General features: G+C 48.3%; 6 protein-coding genes across 6 annotated transcripts; 4 read left to right on the top strand and 2 right to left on the bottom strand.

Moving 5' to 3' along the window:
* Positions 1-601: 601 nt before the first annotated feature.
* N7462_006722 (fungal specific transcription factor domain-containing protein) lies at positions 602-2,777 on the top strand (the record flags this gene model as incomplete). Its single annotated transcript, XM_057078440.1, has 4 exons — positions 602-643; positions 767-1,259; positions 1,311-2,212; positions 2,262-2,777. 4 exons carry the CDS (start codon positions 602-604, stop codon positions 2,775-2,777), a joined length of 1,953 nt encoding a protein of 650 aa, XP_056934020.1.
* Positions 2,778-2,964: 187 nt separating this feature from the next.
* Positions 2,965-3,948, bottom strand: N7462_006721 (uncharacterized protein; the record flags this gene model as incomplete). The annotated part of the gene is made up of 1 exon (XM_057078439.1): positions 2,965-3,948. The coding sequence occupies one exon, from the start codon at positions 3,946-3,948 to the stop codon at positions 2,965-2,967; it is 984 nt and encodes a 327-aa protein (XP_056934019.1).
* Positions 3,949-5,952: 2,004 nt separating this feature from the next.
* N7462_006720 (fungal specific transcription factor domain-containing protein) lies at positions 5,953-7,248 on the top strand (the record flags this gene model as incomplete). Its single annotated transcript, XM_057078438.1, has 1 exon — positions 5,953-7,248. One exon carries the CDS (start codon positions 5,953-5,955, stop codon positions 7,246-7,248), a length of 1,296 nt encoding a protein of 431 aa, XP_056934018.1.
* Positions 7,249-7,534: 286 nt separating this feature from the next.
* On the bottom strand, positions 7,535-9,406 carry N7462_006719 (uncharacterized protein; the record flags this gene model as incomplete). The annotated part of the gene is made up of 6 exons (XM_057078437.1): positions 7,535-8,295; positions 8,356-8,775; positions 8,837-8,919; positions 8,996-9,109; positions 9,166-9,236; positions 9,305-9,406. The coding sequence occupies 6 exons, from the start codon at positions 9,404-9,406 to the stop codon at positions 7,535-7,537; spliced, it is 1,551 nt and encodes a 516-aa protein (XP_056934017.1).
* A 3,076-nt stretch (positions 9,407-12,482) lies between these two features.
* On the top strand, positions 12,483-12,796 carry N7462_006718 (uncharacterized protein; the record flags this gene model as incomplete). Its single annotated transcript, XM_057078436.1, is given in 2 exon segments — positions 12,483-12,618; positions 12,633-12,796. The coding sequence occupies 2 exon segments, from the start codon at positions 12,483-12,485 to the stop codon at positions 12,794-12,796; spliced, it is 300 nt and encodes a 99-aa protein (XP_056934016.1).
* Positions 12,797-13,137: 341 nt separating this feature from the next.
* N7462_006717 (arylsulfotransferase family protein) lies at positions 13,138-15,026 on the top strand (the record flags this gene model as incomplete). The annotated part of the gene is made up of 2 exons (XM_057078435.1): positions 13,138-13,632; positions 13,713-15,026. The coding sequence occupies 2 exons, from the start codon at positions 13,138-13,140 to the stop codon at positions 15,024-15,026; spliced, it is 1,809 nt and encodes a 602-aa protein (XP_056934015.1).
* Positions 15,027-16,207: the final 1,181 nt, after the last annotated feature.

The raw sequence follows: 16,207 nt of genomic DNA, 5'->3' as shown, positions 1-16,207 counted from the left end.
AACCTAGCGCTGACCCACGGAACAACCCCGACTGTTGGACGCTCTGGGCCTGTTTCTGCTGGAGGACACATGGTCGAAGCGGATTTGGAAGATAAAACAGGGCCCTTGCACAGACTAGAATGGGCGGTTCGTCCCCAGCCACCTGCCATTTATCGTTGCTACTTGTTTGCCGGTCGCTAACAGGCCCTGCTTCCCCGCTCTTATCATCGTCATCCCCCGAACCCCTCTTGCCTCCAGGCCCCCCCCCCTCCTCGTCACCTATCATCTCTTTTGCTCTTGCTGGTTATGGACTTGATATCACTATTCATTGCGTCAACCATATTTTCAGTCTACCGTTTCCGATCCATATAAGAAAATAAGCACCTTGATTTTTACCATACTAGTGTCCTACCTTTATCATTGGTTGCCATATAATGCCACGAGAAAGCAATCGTGGACGATTGCGTTCTCACGAAGCTTGTCTCAACTGTCGGCAAGTGTTTTCTTCGCACTCTATTTCGCTTTTATTCTCTTCCATTATTCTAACGCTTCACAGGAGAAAGAAAACCCGGTGCCCTGCGGAGAAGCCCTCGTGCTCGAGCTGTGTTCGTCTAGGCCAGCCATGTCTGTACACAACGGTGCCAAGAGGCTCTCGAGGTGGCCCGTCGGTATGGAAAATTTACTCAAAATTGTCCAATAATGCAGTAATTTAGTACTCACTTATTAAACAGGCTGATCGTCTTGCATACCTTGAGGAGAAAGTAAATCTTATTCTAAATGGTAGCAGGTAAGGAAGAAACAGTTTCCGACATTGGACCTCCTCGGCTCAACTAACTCAGTCTGCAGATCTGTGCCACAGGAGCAACATCATGGTTTGAATAATGACCTCCCAGATACAACATACTCGGCACCCTCATGTCCCTCATCTGGAGATCTTGGTTCCGCTCTAAATGATCCCTTTCTTCTGGGCATGGGCTTTGAAGACTCAAAAATCAGCCCATCGTCCAGAATTTCTCAGGCAATTGATCTTTATTTTCAATACTGCCACCGTCAGCCAATCTGGTGTTTTGATCGCGAAGAAGTCAAGGAGACAAGCTACATTTCAGAAGAACTTGTTTGCAGCATTCTGACCCTGACATCGCGCTTCTCGCAAGAACGAGATGAGTTGCAACATTATGGCGACAGCGCTCGAACCTTGGTTATGCTTCGCATTGCAAATGGCACCGTGGAACTTGAAACTATCGAAAGTCTTTGCTTGCTTTCTTTCTCCTCTTTTCTAGGTAACCATTCCTTATTATCATCTTAATGACGACGGAAACTGAAACATCCAGATGGAAACGGGCACCTAGGGCGATTTCACCTGGGGCTCGCCCTTCAACTTTGTCGTTCCGCAATGCTTGACCTCGATTCCACGTACGGCATCGAATGCCCTTCTGCTGAGCGAAAAAAGAGGCTTTTCTGGAGTTTGCAGTCACTTGAACAATCATATGGTCAAATTAATGGCATTCTAAGTGTTCCTGCTGAAGTTTTGCGGTCTTTCTATATTTCAACAGGCGACGATCAAAGACTTGAACCAAGGCCCCCACCCCTACCCAGTGATGAGATAGGGTGTTCCAATTCAGAAGATCTTGGAATCTGGAATTTGGCACTTCATTTTGGATGGGTGTGGAGTAAAGTAAGAACGTACGTTTTTGACTGCGCTCAGAGCCGATTGAAGGAGCCCTGGAGGCACGACTCGATGTATGCGATGGTGCTCTCTGACCTCACAGAACTTGAAAATAAACTTTCCCTCTGTCATCGATATGACTCTGTCAAATTTTATGAGCGCAGAGGTGATGAGCTAAGAGTCAACCGTGATTACTGGGCTCCTTGGCTCAAGTTACAGTTTACCTATCATTCAATTCTGACTGTTCTTAACCACCCCTTTCTCTACATCTTGGCCTCTCAGTATAACCATAACTTGACGATTCCCAACACGTTCTGGAGAAGGTCATCTGAATTGGTTCTTTTGCATGCGACTTGGATTGTTCGAATGATTGACATGGTAACGGACAAAAAGTTAAGATTGATTGACCCTTTCTTTGGGCACGCCGCTGCCATTGCTGCGACCGTACACCTCTATTATTGCTGTGCTACCGACCCACGGTTAAAGTTCAAATCAAAAACGGACTTCGCAAAATGCAGACGGTTCCTGAAAAGCTTCGTGCCATTTTCTCCAGCTTGTGAAGCTCTGGTAAGTTGTCTCACTGACAGAAAATAGGTTCTAGGGCTGATGGAACTAGGACCAAACGCTTGATAAGATGACACGAATTGCGTCCGGCTCCGAGAAAGTGGATTTTGACTGGGAGCCGTCTAAGATTCATCTCAGCATTCCTCTAATGTGGGATATTTTACAGGTCAACTGTACACCAGCCATTCATGAAACACCGAGTGCTGGCCTACTACACTCTTCACTTACCCCCGCGGTATTCCCAGATGACGTGGAAAATCCAACATCTACTCTGGAGATTATTGTTGCAATGTCTCCAGAGATCACTGTCAACACCGCTGACGGAGGATCGGCTGCTCATATGCCACCGAATCTACCCCGTATGAACTCCGCGCCCCCATCACCAACAAGCACTACAATGGGAGACAAACTCGTGGCACCCGCCGACAGTCTCATGGCCAATACCCCCTGGCTATGGACCGACCCGTCTCAATTTGTTGATATGGATAATCTTGGCTATCCCGAGTCGGAATCAACTTTGGGTAATATTGAAGGGTTTTCCACCTGGTGGGATTTTGGAAACTTATAAGAGTATCATATTCATTTCATCACTATATCCCACTTGACAAGGGTTTCAGGTCCACAAAGAAACATTTCGCTTCGTCTCTCTGCGTCTGGAGTCTTCACATCCTCGACTCAACAAACCGCTTCCTAATGAAGCAAGCCCAACCGAATAGTGCCCAGATGGCCCTTATGCGAATCAAAATCCTTCCAAATTATCCCGCCGCGACCGTCTTTAACTTCTCCTGCAATGCGGCAAAATTCCTTTTCATCGCATTCTCGGTAAACTGGGCACCGGTCACCATTGGATACTTCTTCAGTGGTCCTTGGATCAATGCATCCTTGCAGGGCTGGTTGAAATATGCAATGCTATACCGGTCCCCAAAATAATCCCCTGACTCACACGGCGCCTTGACACGGTGAAATGTCGACTTAAACCGATCATCCGACCATGACATGAGTAAGTCTCCGATGTTGCAAACAATTTCTCCCGTTTTTGCCTCCAGCTTGGTCCAATCATCCCCAATGCCAAATTCAGTGACCGATTCGCGACCGGGGCAGATCTCGAGCCCGCTTTGCCCTTCTTTCTGGAAAAGTAGAGTCAAAAAGTCCCAATCCGCATGTGCCCCTGCGCGATGATACACCTGGCCATCGGCTTCCTCTGGTAGTGCGAAGTAATGAAGTAATCGCATGGTGGTTTGGGAGTCGGGTCGTGAAACATCGTGACATTTGATGAAGAAATCTTCAGCAAAGCCTAACCCCCGAGCGAAGCATCTCATCAAGTCTTCAGATACTTTTTGCACACCGTGCATGAAGTCCAGAGAAATAGCTTGGAACCCTGGCAATCGATTGTCTGTGACCCAAAGCCCCTTCATATTGTCACCGAATTGAAGCTGGTAGGACTCTTTGCTGTCTGGTTTTCCCGTCGACGGGCGAATTTGTGAGTTTTTCTCCCAGCCAACGTTATTAGCATTCCATGGTACTGTCGCTTTGCTGTTGTCGGGCAGGTCGAAGAAGCTTTTTGATGTCATGAACATAGCTTCGATATCTTCTTTAGAGATCCCATGGTCAACAATCGTGAAAAACCCAACGTTTTCGGCTGCATCTATCAACTCTGCCGTGATTGCCTCGATACGAGTCTCGAAGTCGGCCAAAGAAATTTGAGGAATAGGACGTTCCACGTATCGAGTTTGAGCCATATTGACCGCACACAGGTGATTTGTTTTGTTGATTTCGTAGCAAATTCTAAGGTGAAGGAGACCGTTAATAAAGTATTATGCGCTGCTTGCTTCCCTTCACTTTACACCAATAGCCAGCTTTCCCCGGTTACTTATCTCGTGGCTCGGCCGACCACCTCGGCCGAGCAGGACCCCAATTAGGTAGCTCGTTGATGCACCAAGTCCGAGACTCTCCGGAACCCAACACGAAACATAAACGAGTAATGAGCTATCAACTGTGATAGCCTTTGGTGCCACGCATTGTCACTGTTACGCAAATTTAATTGTTACGCGCTTACTGGTCTAGAACTTGGGTTCCCAATGTCAGCATGCTGTTATCGACCTATTTCCAAGAGCAAACTAATTGTAGGATTAACACCATTACGAAATCGCAATCGATGTTCGCATTTTGTCAGAACTTGTGTATGAATCAATCTAAATCGAAGTTGACTTGTTTTGTTATGTCACGGTCCTTTTCTGGTATTACGAGGTGCTTTCTTAAATAGCGTCACAATCAAGATGTTCAAAAATTCCAGTTGTATCAAATAGCAAGAGACAATACAAGAACTTGAGAGTGCTTTTCAAAAATCCTGATGATAATTGAAATATTAATCCCGGTTGAAGAAATTACTTCGATCTTTTTAAGATTCTTGTCAATTCAGTTGTCTTCCTGAAGGTCTATATAGTCATCGACTGCTTTCATGTTAAGAGAACGAATGCGACCATCCAGGGCCTATATTGAATGAGAATACAGATTTAACCGTAGGCGACCGAAGGGATTCGGTAACTCTACTACGTTGAAGTAAGTATTCTTTGATCCAGCATGAGCCCATTAGTTGGTTCTTGGGTCGTCTCGATGCCGAATAGTTGTAATTGAACGAGCATGTTTAAACCTTGGGAGAAAGCGATAAGGAAATTGCTGCGTAATCCCGGCCATTCGTCTGGTCGCGCATCTCCGCCGCAGATAAGACGAGGCCTCCACTCTTCGACTTCCTCTCACATTAATCTCAAGGCAACATGAGCAGCGGAATTCACCGAAAACGCCTGGCATGCGTTGAGTGTACTCGCAGAAAGGTAAAATGCGACAAGATCCTGCCCTGTCGTAATTGCACTCGGAAAGGAACCCGGTGCACTCGGCCGCGAGAGAGGGACTCTCCGAACCCAAGTGCTCTAAATCAGTCTGATGATCAACGCGAGCGGCATAATCCGGTAGGACCAGGCGCAGATACATCACATATTATAGAGAGTCTGCAGTCGAGAGTGAACCAGTTAGAATCCGCTCTCAGAGATGCCACCGAGAAGACCACTCGAGCGCACATTCCAAGGACGGACATCCAGAAAGACAGTGCCACGTTATGCTCGGCCGAATCAATCGCTGGTGATCGATCACCGATTACAGTTCAAAACTCGACAAGGGTCGATCTAGGAGATACACCAAGGGAAATGGAAGATGCTGCAACAATACTTGAATTTCTAGCTTGGGGACGTCGCAAAGAACCCTCGTACCAAGACAAAATTGCAAGGCGAGGGAATCTCGATCATTCCCCCGGGGATGTTCACACGGAAAGTGAATGGGAAGACATGAACGTACCGAGACCCTCGGCAGGTGCTCTTTGTCAAGCGCTTCTTCCTTCAAAAACAAAGGTCTATGCACTGGCCAAGTATCACTGCGAGTGCCTACTCTGGTATCACGGTGCTTTCCATGCAGTCAATTTTTTACAGGAGTTGGATCATTTTTACGACAGAAATAACAGTCAGCTTGGTGTCAATGGGGTCAATTTACAATGGCTATCGCTTCTTTTTTCCGTCCTTACGGGATCAATGGCCTGCATGCCAGGAGGGATTGCTCAGTCTTTCGGCTTCCAGGCCAGAGAACAAGAATGTCTATCCAAACGATGGCTCAAGGCTGCAATTTCATGTTTGCATCACGGGGACTATATGGCAGACCATTCCATATATTCCGTTGAAGCGATCGCGACCCTCACAATGTCGGCTCATATGCTTGGCCATTCTAATGGATTTTCAGTGCTTCTCGCATCGGCTGTCCGTATAGCCCAAGGACTAGGGCTTCATCAACTCGATGATGATGATGATGATGATGATGATTATGATGATGATGACAATGATAGTGATGATATCAGCAAAGATAATCTAGTGAAAGTGGAGATTGGTCGTCGCGTGTGGTGTCAGCTTTGCATTCAAGACTGGTTCTCGATTCCATTTACCGAGAGCTATCTCATCCATCGGCCATGCTTTACGGCAGCAAAGCCTCATAATTACGACGATGATATGAACCCTGTTTCTGAAGATTTTCCAACTGTGACAAGCTACTCACGTCTTTTCTATGACATTGCAGCATTAATGCCAGAGCTACAAAATGATGTGGCATCATGCAACACTTTATATACCCGTTATGAAGAAGTGCTCAAGTACGACCGTCAGCTACGTACTTTGGCAACCAAGCATCTTCCTTACTATTTGCAAAATGTTCCTATTGAAGTAACATGGCCATGCTATGTGCCCTGGGCACGGCGAAGTTTGGCTATAAGTTCTGCACATAAAGTGATCATGATACACAGGAAATTCCTGAGCCTAAGTTTTGTCAATCCGATGTTTGAATTTACCCGAAAGACGTGTGTTGCAGCCTCGAGGACTATAATCAAGGAGCAAAAGGAAGCGACGCGCGATGGAGGTCCAATTCTCTGGATTCATCAAGCATTCAGTGTCACTGCCAGTGTGAGTAATGGATCTTTGCTCTTCCATTATGAGATGATAGGTTCTAAAGATGAAAAGATTATTTTGTGTCTAGATATGTTCCATCAGTCGGTGTCCGATCGTCAATCATCTGAGCACAGGCAGTTGATTCAAGATGGTATCGATATCCTGTCACGTTGTCAAACAGATATGATTGCCCAGCGCGGCGTAGCTCTTCTGCGTGCAATGTTGGATGCTGAGCAGAAAGTATCCCGAGACAAGCAATGCCCGTCGGAATTGAAGCCGCCGCAGCGTATTCAAGAAAATATGCCACGGGGAAATGGTATAGATATTGCAACTATCATCCAGACATTTTATCGGCATGATCGTGCAAATGTCACTAGGTCATCTCGATTGGCTCTCCAAGTTCCATCCACCATAAGAGCCGCGGAGAATGGAAACTGGACTGAGATGACAACTGATTTGCCGAGTCTAGCTTCCAGTGTTGACTTTATCACACCTTTGGGGGTGGATTACGCTGAAGGGCTCGACGACATATTGAGTCTTGCGACAAATTATCTCAGTTGAACGGCTTTCCGCTTAGCATGGCCGACATAGCAAGCGTGCAGTTCTTATCATGTTGACAAATTGTCCTGGATCTTACTATTTGCACCAATTCTAATAAATATAGTAAATAAATGCATAATCCATTGAATCTCTGGGACACCATCGGGAATATGTTAAAAGCTGATCGAGTAAAATATGCACATAGGTGTAAAACAAAAGGTTGTTCTATACAACCAGACAACAGGTAGGGTATTCGCACATTAACATCCAAAGAAGCAAAAACATCAAAATCAAAGTCAAAACTCCGTTACTCCATCTTGCGGACTTGTATTACGGGCGCTTGATAGATTCTGCGGCCATGAAACAGATATTGGAGTATAGCAAAGATGAACACCACACCGAACACAAGGATCGACCAGTTCATATCAGCCAGGGTCGGATTGTTCGTGGTGGGGAAAAAGGTGAAAATGACGGAAAAGCACATCCATGCCAAAGAGAAGAGGTTAATAGGAAGGCCCAATCGGCCCAAGGAGAACTGAGATGGTGGGATCCCAGTTGGTTGTAATCGGGCTCGAACGAAGGCGGCGATAGACAGAATGTAGGTCGTGAATAGAGCGGCAACCATCACAGAGGCGATAGCATTGAAAGCCGCTGTAGAACCAATGTTGATTAAGCTAAGCAAAACAGTAATGATGGTGGAAACGAGTACTGAAATGACTGGAATCTGGCTCCGAGTATCGACATGAGCCAAAGAACGTGAGAACGGAAGGCCGCGGTCGCGTGCAAAGGCAAATGTTTGTCGAGAGGCTGTAGTAAGGATACCAATGGCACTAAAGATTTCCATAACAAGAACGATAGAGGCGACACCGTTGGTTGCGGCCACAGAGCCAGTCGCATGATGCGTGGCCGGGAGAAAGGAAAATCCACTAGCAGGGTGCACGACATCAGCGATATCACCCATCTTGTATAAGAAAGTAGTGAGCATGATAAAGCCCAGGCCACCATTGATCAGCGCAGTGGAGACCATACACCAGGGAACCACGACGGCAGCATTTCTCACTTCCTCGGCTGATAAGAGTCAGCAAACGGGGCACTTTGTAAAGTAAACATGAGATGTTGGCATCTTACCCATGTGAGTAGCAGCATCAGGACCTGTCCAGGAGAAAACCGGGGTCAATTGGCCCACCAGGCAAGCTAGGCCCATACTCGACCACCCTCCTGAATTTGTGAACTCCGTCCAAACTTCTGTCGATGGCGCTTGACCTGGATTCATCACCCAAAACAAAACCAGCACAGCAAGAAATCCTAAAAGATGCAAGCATAAAATAATGCCCTCCAACGGAGCTAGAAACGCGGCACCATAGGTGTTGACCAATGTGCCAATGGCAGCGATCGCAATCGTCAAGAGAGTTCCATGCCAGCGCTCATCAACATAGATATACCCGGTATCTCGCGAATAATTGAAGACAAGAAGACCCTGGATCAGAGTACCGCAAAGAAAGCAAATACTAGCGAAAGCCGCCTGCCATCCCAGAACAGACAACAGGCCTAGATAGTCCATCAGAAATGATCATCCGACAACGAGTTTCGTCGGCTGGATTCGACTGACCAGTAAGGTAACTTAAGAAGCGCTGCCAGCGTGGAGCTGCGAATTCGCTCACCCAGTGATACTGTCCGGCGGAGGTTGGGGCACTTCAAAGTCCATTAGGGCAGATTCACCAACGCGCGCCGCTTGTCGTGTCAAAATCAGGTCTCAACCAGAACTTACATTGAAGAAATCTCGGCCATGGAGATGACTGATGCAAAAAATCCAACGTAAGATCCGATATAGACATAAACCATGCCAGCTCGCCCCCCGTCCACCAGGCCATATGTACTTGTGCTGTAGGGAGTCGTGTTAATAGAAGAGTTGCGACCAGTCGGTCCGAGAATTCTTACAGGAGAATAGATTCCCATGTGGCCATGAGGGTCGTGGTGAACCCAAGAATAGAATAGAAGCGGAAATTTCGCTACTGCTGATCAGTCTAACGCCCCTCATACATTTCAGATCGCCAATTCCCGCTTCGACGCGACCGACCTTTAGCTGCTGGGCCTTGCCCAGGCGTTCCATGTCCCGATCATCCTGGGCTTTCGCGTCCATCACGTCATCTTCATGGGCCACGATGTCTTTGTCAGACATTGCTCTGCGGCGGTCGTTTCGGCAGTCTTAGTCGCAGATGACAGTAGTACCCCCTTGTAAGCCGATTAGTTCCACTGAGGGAAAGAGAAAATTGGAGATGGCGGGAGAAATGGAGAGAGGGTCAGGGGGGGCTGCGCGCTCCGGCCGGAACACCAATCACACACGGATAATCATAGGGGGCAGCTTTGTCCGGGTGGAGAACGTGGCGTTGATCACTAGAGCCCCATGCAACACTTGAGAAAAAGTGCTTTGCGCTAATACGAACACCGCCAATCCGCGATTGAGGCCTCATGCTGACTTCTGGAAGTAGGCTGGTTCCAGTGTAGAGCTTACTATACTTCCATACTTCCGTGTCTTCGCTCCACCGCTCTGCAGGGTCTCTGCAGGGTCTGCCTGGTGGGCAGAATATTCAAAACAAACATGAGCGGCAGAAGTACGGAGTACAGAGGGAAAGGCGCGTTGCCATAAGGCGTGCCTTTGACTAGCATGATTTCCTCTGATCCGATCGTGCGGAAGTCAAATACTAATGGGCGATCTGTTGCACCCGTGGACAAATTATTGGCTCAGCGACAGCGGGGCCTCCTATCAAATTGTCTCATGCCTCAGACCATTGGAAACAAAAGTTAAATACCTGTCCACAGTGAGAGGGGTATGAATCTGACGCTGTCTACAATCATTGAGAAATCACTCGATCTTTCGTACTTAAATACACTATGCAGTATTCTAGACCGATTGAAGAGCATGCTATACCTCAAGGCGGATGTAAATCAATGCATCAGTCTGGGGTTGCTCCGGATCAAGAGGATATCATTGTCCCCAAATATGAGATGAGCTGGATCTATGATACTATGTCAGCCCCGGTCGCTAATTAGGAAAACTTGAACAAAGTCTTGATGGTTCTATTATATGTAATAATGTTAATGGTTTCCAGTAAAGCAAGTGAGAGATCGATTGCTCACCATTGTAGCCACTAGTGACCGTGCCAAAAGAAGAACAAGAAAGAAACATGATCAAGGTGGCCTTCTTTCCATTTCTCATCCGAGGTAGAATCTGGGACAATATAGATGCGTAAATCCTCACGGTCATTCCCATATACTGAATTTTACAGGGTCAGGTGATTTGGTATTGCTTTATATGAAATCGGTCCATCTCTCAGTGCAAGCTGCTCTATCTGGATGTGACGTACGTCGCCTGCTCATGATTTATGTTCTCGTCAAATTCCGACTCACATACGATACCATACGAAAACATCAACCATCTTGCGTCTTGCATTACGTTGCTCTATAAAGAAAAAGGAACATCATTCGCACCTGCTACGCATTCCTCAATTCTAGTTCGGCTTGCGAAATGGCTCGCCACGATCTGGGATCTCGGCTACTCATCGCCAAAGTTAATCGCCAAAGTTAACCCGCAGAGATATAAGTATCGCGTCATTCTAATATTGAAAAGTAGATCATAAACTGAAAATGTTCGTATGAACAGTATCTGATTTTGGAAGAAGGATCTGTTGCTACGTATAATCTCAAATGAGGTCATAGATATCGGGGTGGTTTACGCTTGGATTCAAACCAGGAGATTAAGTATTGGTTGAATATATATATCTTCACCAGATACCTTCAGAGAGGAGCGAGAACATAATAAATCGAGGAAGATGATAAAGTGCAGAAGGAAGATAGCGGAAGGTAAGTAGTCTCATCGAGGTCTCTTCGAATATTTACGAGACTTTTCTCCCCTAGCAATACGAAATCATTTACTGTTTATGGCAACTTTGAGACTCGAACGTATCTTTTTTCCCTTTTGGGCGGGTCCGGTTCTGCGGTTCTGATTAGTCGACCCACTGCCCGCTGGAAAAGGAAATCCATGACTGCACGGCCAGACGCGAAAGGGTTTACCCACAGATTCAGGGTACAATATAATGAAGCAAGAAATAGAGAGGCAATAAAGCACATCGCCCACACTACGCATGTTGTCAACTACTATTTTGTCATCCGAAATCCCTTCTGCGGACTGCTTATGCGTTTCCTTGACGTATGTAATGATCACACTCTATGTTCCGGAACAGCTCCGCTCTTCGACTGATCTCTTCCGTTCGTGTCATTGGCGTGCTCAAATCTGTCCGAACATAACAATGTCGCCTATATGGCGAAGGAGGTGCTCTTAATTAGCACAATGTATTTTCATTGTGAGACCTGCTATCTATTTTATGTAGAAAGCTCCATCCCGCCCACTCAAGCTTGATTGAGGCCGACCGACAGGTTCGGAGCTAACCGAATAAGGGCTTCTCATCCGATGTTTGTCGGGAGTCTAAGCAGTATACTGCAGGCTCGGAGATACGAGTAAACGAGTTGCCAATCAAATAGTTGGCGATGGTGTCTCCTCCTGATTATTGGCTCGGAGTCCGGTGGCGCAAGATGTACGCTTCTGTGCCAATCTACGAACTATAGGTATGTACATGATCAATGTCCATATACGGCGTTCTTTTTCATCAACGGACTCGTCGGCTCGTGGGGGAGGTTCACGGTACCAGCACCACCCTATCGTTACTGCGAGCACGAGCATAGTCCAATGCGTACTACTCTTATTAGTAATGATTAGGATAGCCTGATGAGGGCGCACTATCGACGTGAACCCCACTCATTTTCCTGGTTTCCTGATTTCCTCAACGGGCAAGTGTTTCATGCTTCCTATCGGTTCGTTCTCGCTCCACTCGTATTGCTCCCGGGCGGATTGCGTAAGCAAACTAGGAGTTGCTGAAAGTGCGGGTGGGGTTTGGAAGACACTCAGGGTCAAAAAAGTGGAGGGACGGAGGACCAGGCTCCGCTCCTCTTCACAACGTACAGACTCCATTATTGTCCGCCTGATGTGCTTCCACGGAAACCCGGGCATGGACATGAAACGACAGGAAGAAGACATGAATCGTCAAGAGAAAGACGAAGAAATCAAGCCACCACGTCAGCCACTGACCGCCACTCGGCCTTGGTTTCGGACGGGTGTTCCAGAAAGCACAACCATCCGACTTCGATGATTTAAGGAGTCGTGGTGAGCCGTTAAAGGAGCCCATTGACGTGACCCCAACATGATTGGGCCCGAGGAAGCCGAACGATCCCCGCTTCCGTTGCTTGGGGCGCCACTTCGACCAACTGCGCCAGAGGACGCGTGGGCTGGTGGCGCTACAGTCCCTGGCGTTTCGTGGAGATCCAGTCGGATGCAAAGTACGGTACTCCAGAAACTGCCTCTGTCGCTCTGCTGATCGCTGCTACTGGCCGAGCCATGTGGGCATTCAATGGGCGTTCACTCGGCCAAGAAGCGTTCGTGGGGAGGCCAACGCGCCACGCCGGTTCACTACGCAATGCTGGAGCATATCCGATCCACCCCGACCTTGGCAGATAAAACTAGACACTGTCGTTGGAGGACCAAACCCAGTGCAACGCGGTTTCGAGATCCCACATTGCCTCCAACTACAGTACATACTACAGTATACACCCTTGCGGGGAGACCAGTAAGGAGCCGCGTGGTTGATACTTAGTGGGCCGGTTGAACTTCATATATGGTGTCGACGCTAGGACATCATTTCTCCCGCTTCTCCTCTTCTTCATAACCGTCTCCGTGTCGATCTTCTCGTCCTGGTCTCCTCCTTCCTGATGCAATTACGTTGACCCAAGCATTCCCTGAGGAGGCCGTCCCCCTTCGCAATCCCCTTCCATTCTTCTTGCCCGGTCCACTATGCGCCAATGTTTTTGCAGAACCCTGCCTCCCTGCGTCTAAGCTCTTGGTTTGGCCAGAATGATAGACCGAACAAATTTGCCCCTCGCCGTGTAATCCCCGCCACGATTGCCGCGCTCGGGGGCCTGGTGCTGTTTTACCTCTTTGTGGTGCCTCAACTTCTCCGATTTCGATTCCGCGCCGGCCTCGGCTGGTATGACCTGGGACTATATGGATTCGGCCCCTCGACAACCTATGTTTCCTTCGAAGAAGAATCTCCGATTGTCGAATTCTCCCCGAACGATGCTCAATGCGACTCTCGATATACGTTCTTGGCGCCCCGGGGCGATTCAGTCGCCCATGCTGGGCCAATGATCCTGGATGCTCATGGAGAACTGGTGTGGATGAAATACAATTGGGGAACAACACAGGATTTTGGAGTTCAACGGTATCGTGACCAAGACTACTTGACGTTCTGGCAAGGTGACGAGGAAGATGGGCATGGACGGGGATCCTGGTACATGGTAAGTAGCCTGACAGGAGGTCGTGTCTCCTATCCCGAGTGAAGTGTGCAGTCAAGCTAATCGCATATGTCTCTTGATAGTTGGATTCAACCTATACAACGAGGTTTGTTGTCTCCCCGGTAGGAGATATGCCTGGCGACCTCCATGAATTTCATATCACTCCCAACGGCACCGCGCTTATCACTATCTACGATCCCATTCCCGCCGATTTGACATCTGTGGGCGGCCCTGAGTTGGGCTGGCTCTACGATGGCGTTTTTCAGGAAATCGATATTGCATCCGGTGAACTTCTCTTCGAGTGGCGCTCCTCCAACTTCTACCCACCAAGTAGCAGCTACGAGTCTCTCCATGAAAGGGGTCACGAACGGACACTAGGGTACGACTACTTTCACATCAATAGCGTGGACAAGAACGACCAGGGCCAATATTTGGTATCCGGCCGGCACACCCACACCGTGACCTGTGTTGACGGAACGACTGGCGAGGTCCTTTGGACTTTGGGTGGAAAGCACAACGAGTTTACGGACGACTCAGGCGGCGCTGCTACTAACTTCGCGTGGCAACATGATGCCCGCTGGCGTGACGGCAACCGTATCACCTTATTCAATAATGGGGCAAGCAACGACCACGACCCTTCTATAGTCACTCACGGTGCCTTGCTCGAGCTCGATATTCCAGCGCGGCGAGCGGCGCTCGTGACCAGCTACGACCATCCCCAGGACATGCTTGCCGTCTCCCAAGGCAATGTGCAAGTTCTGGACACAGGAAACGTCCTTGTTGGCTGGGGTCATAGTGCTGCCTACACGGAGTTTACCAAAGAAGGAGATGTGTTGTGCGATGTCCATTTTGGCGCGTCGGCATATTTCTCCTTTGGTCGGATAGTCTCCTACCGCGTATATAAGGGGAGCTGGATTGGCACTCCGAACACCACTCCTGATGCAGCGATAGCAGACGACAGCGTGTTCGTGAGTTGGAATGGTGCCACAGAAGTGGCCTCATGGCAGCTGGAGATCTGGGATGGCGCCGGGTTGGACAACATGACCTTCACGGCGACTGATCAAGTGGATCGCACCGGATTTGAGACCGAAATCCGGCTTCCGCCCCAAGTGACCTCTTATTTCCAAGTCAGCGCTAAAAATGCCAATGGAGATATTATAGGCACAACGCAAATTTTGCAACGGGGCTCTGGATCATTCCGAGCAACCTTGCTCACCGTGCAATGGGGCGTTTTGATTATTGCAGTTTTCGCCTCCGCCTGTCTCGTTTGCGGGTTTTATTGCGCCGTCAGTCGGTATTTGCGGCGCCATAGATCTGCGCCCTCTGGAAGCTACCAGCTAGTGGTGCATAACGATGATGATGAAAGCGAAAGCGAAACCAGTCGTTTGCAAGTTTAGCTAAGGATGCCGGCGTTCCTGATACTTGATACCCATTTGGTTTTTTTTTGTTATAGAATCATTGTTGCTTTTGTTATTTTTTTTAACAGAAATGCACGGTCTTGTATGGTTTATAGATAGAATTCAAATATTGCATTGGAAATCTTCGGTCGTCCAGCACGTTTTATATTTCATCCCTTGGCAATCAAAATCGCCAAGGTCAACGCAGATCCCACAGCCACTTTTTTTCCGGTTGCTCTTGCTGATCCCGAACTCCACCTCTAATTGATTACCGGCGGGAACCTTGAGCTGACAATGAATATTACTTTTCATTAGTCGCTGACTGGGCGGAGAGGGGGGCACAATCATGACAGTATATAAATGTCCATTCGCCGTCAAGACATGTCCCGCCAGGTTTCTTGTCCAGATTTGAAATTCACGAATACCGAGCATTATCGGCCGAAACGTCGTTAGATTTAGCAAGCACTAACAAGAATATCGGCCCCCAAAGAGCAACAAGCTTGCTGTCCACCCATTCGGAGGAAATAGAGCTGATCTAGGTATCTATACGAGGGCGTGAAAACGTCGCGCTGTCGCGCTAGAATGCCGACAGCCCACCCCCACCGTTTCTCTTGGCATTTAATTTCCCATTCAATCCTTCCACGGAGGGAATCCGGGTATGGCGGGAGAAAGAATTCCCCCCTTGCCCTTCTCTGAGCTCTTTTTGGCTTGGGACACGGACGCCACCGAGCGCCACCGGGAGCCAAAAGGGAAACCAGGACAACAACTAATCTAATCAGATCCTGGATCCCCATCGCTGGAAATTTCTTCCCTGGAGACCATTTCGGTCGTTGTCGGAAATCAGTCGGGGAGGGTCGAAGGGGGCCAATCAACGGCTATTTGACTCCAAACGAGCTTGTCTCGAGCATTGTTAGCGTCTCTGAAAAGGTTGGTCTGACCGCGACTTTACTGAAACAAGCCCCGAGAGATGCTCGTGCGTATGCGCCACGTGTGCCTAGATCGCTTGCGTGAAAAATTTTCTCAATTTTCTCGCTCGCTCATTCTCGGGCCCCTTCCCCCCACCCCCGAACAGAACGTAGCGAATGGCAAAAAGAAAGTTATCAGATCTTTTCATACCCTGGGTCGCCCGAGGACGGACCCGAGAGTCAAGCAGTGGTCCCATTGGGAACAAGAAGACTGTT

This window comes from Penicillium macrosclerotiorum, assembly GCF_028827735.1.
Source record: "Penicillium macrosclerotiorum strain IBT 26536 chromosome Unknown utg000006l_segment0_segment0, whole genome shotgun sequence".
Classification (NCBI taxonomy): Eukaryota; Fungi; Ascomycota; class Eurotiomycetes; order Eurotiales; family Aspergillaceae; genus Penicillium; species Penicillium macrosclerotiorum.
The sequence above is the reverse complement of the archived record's forward strand: the minus strand, read 5'-3'. Positions and strand labels throughout refer to the sequence as shown.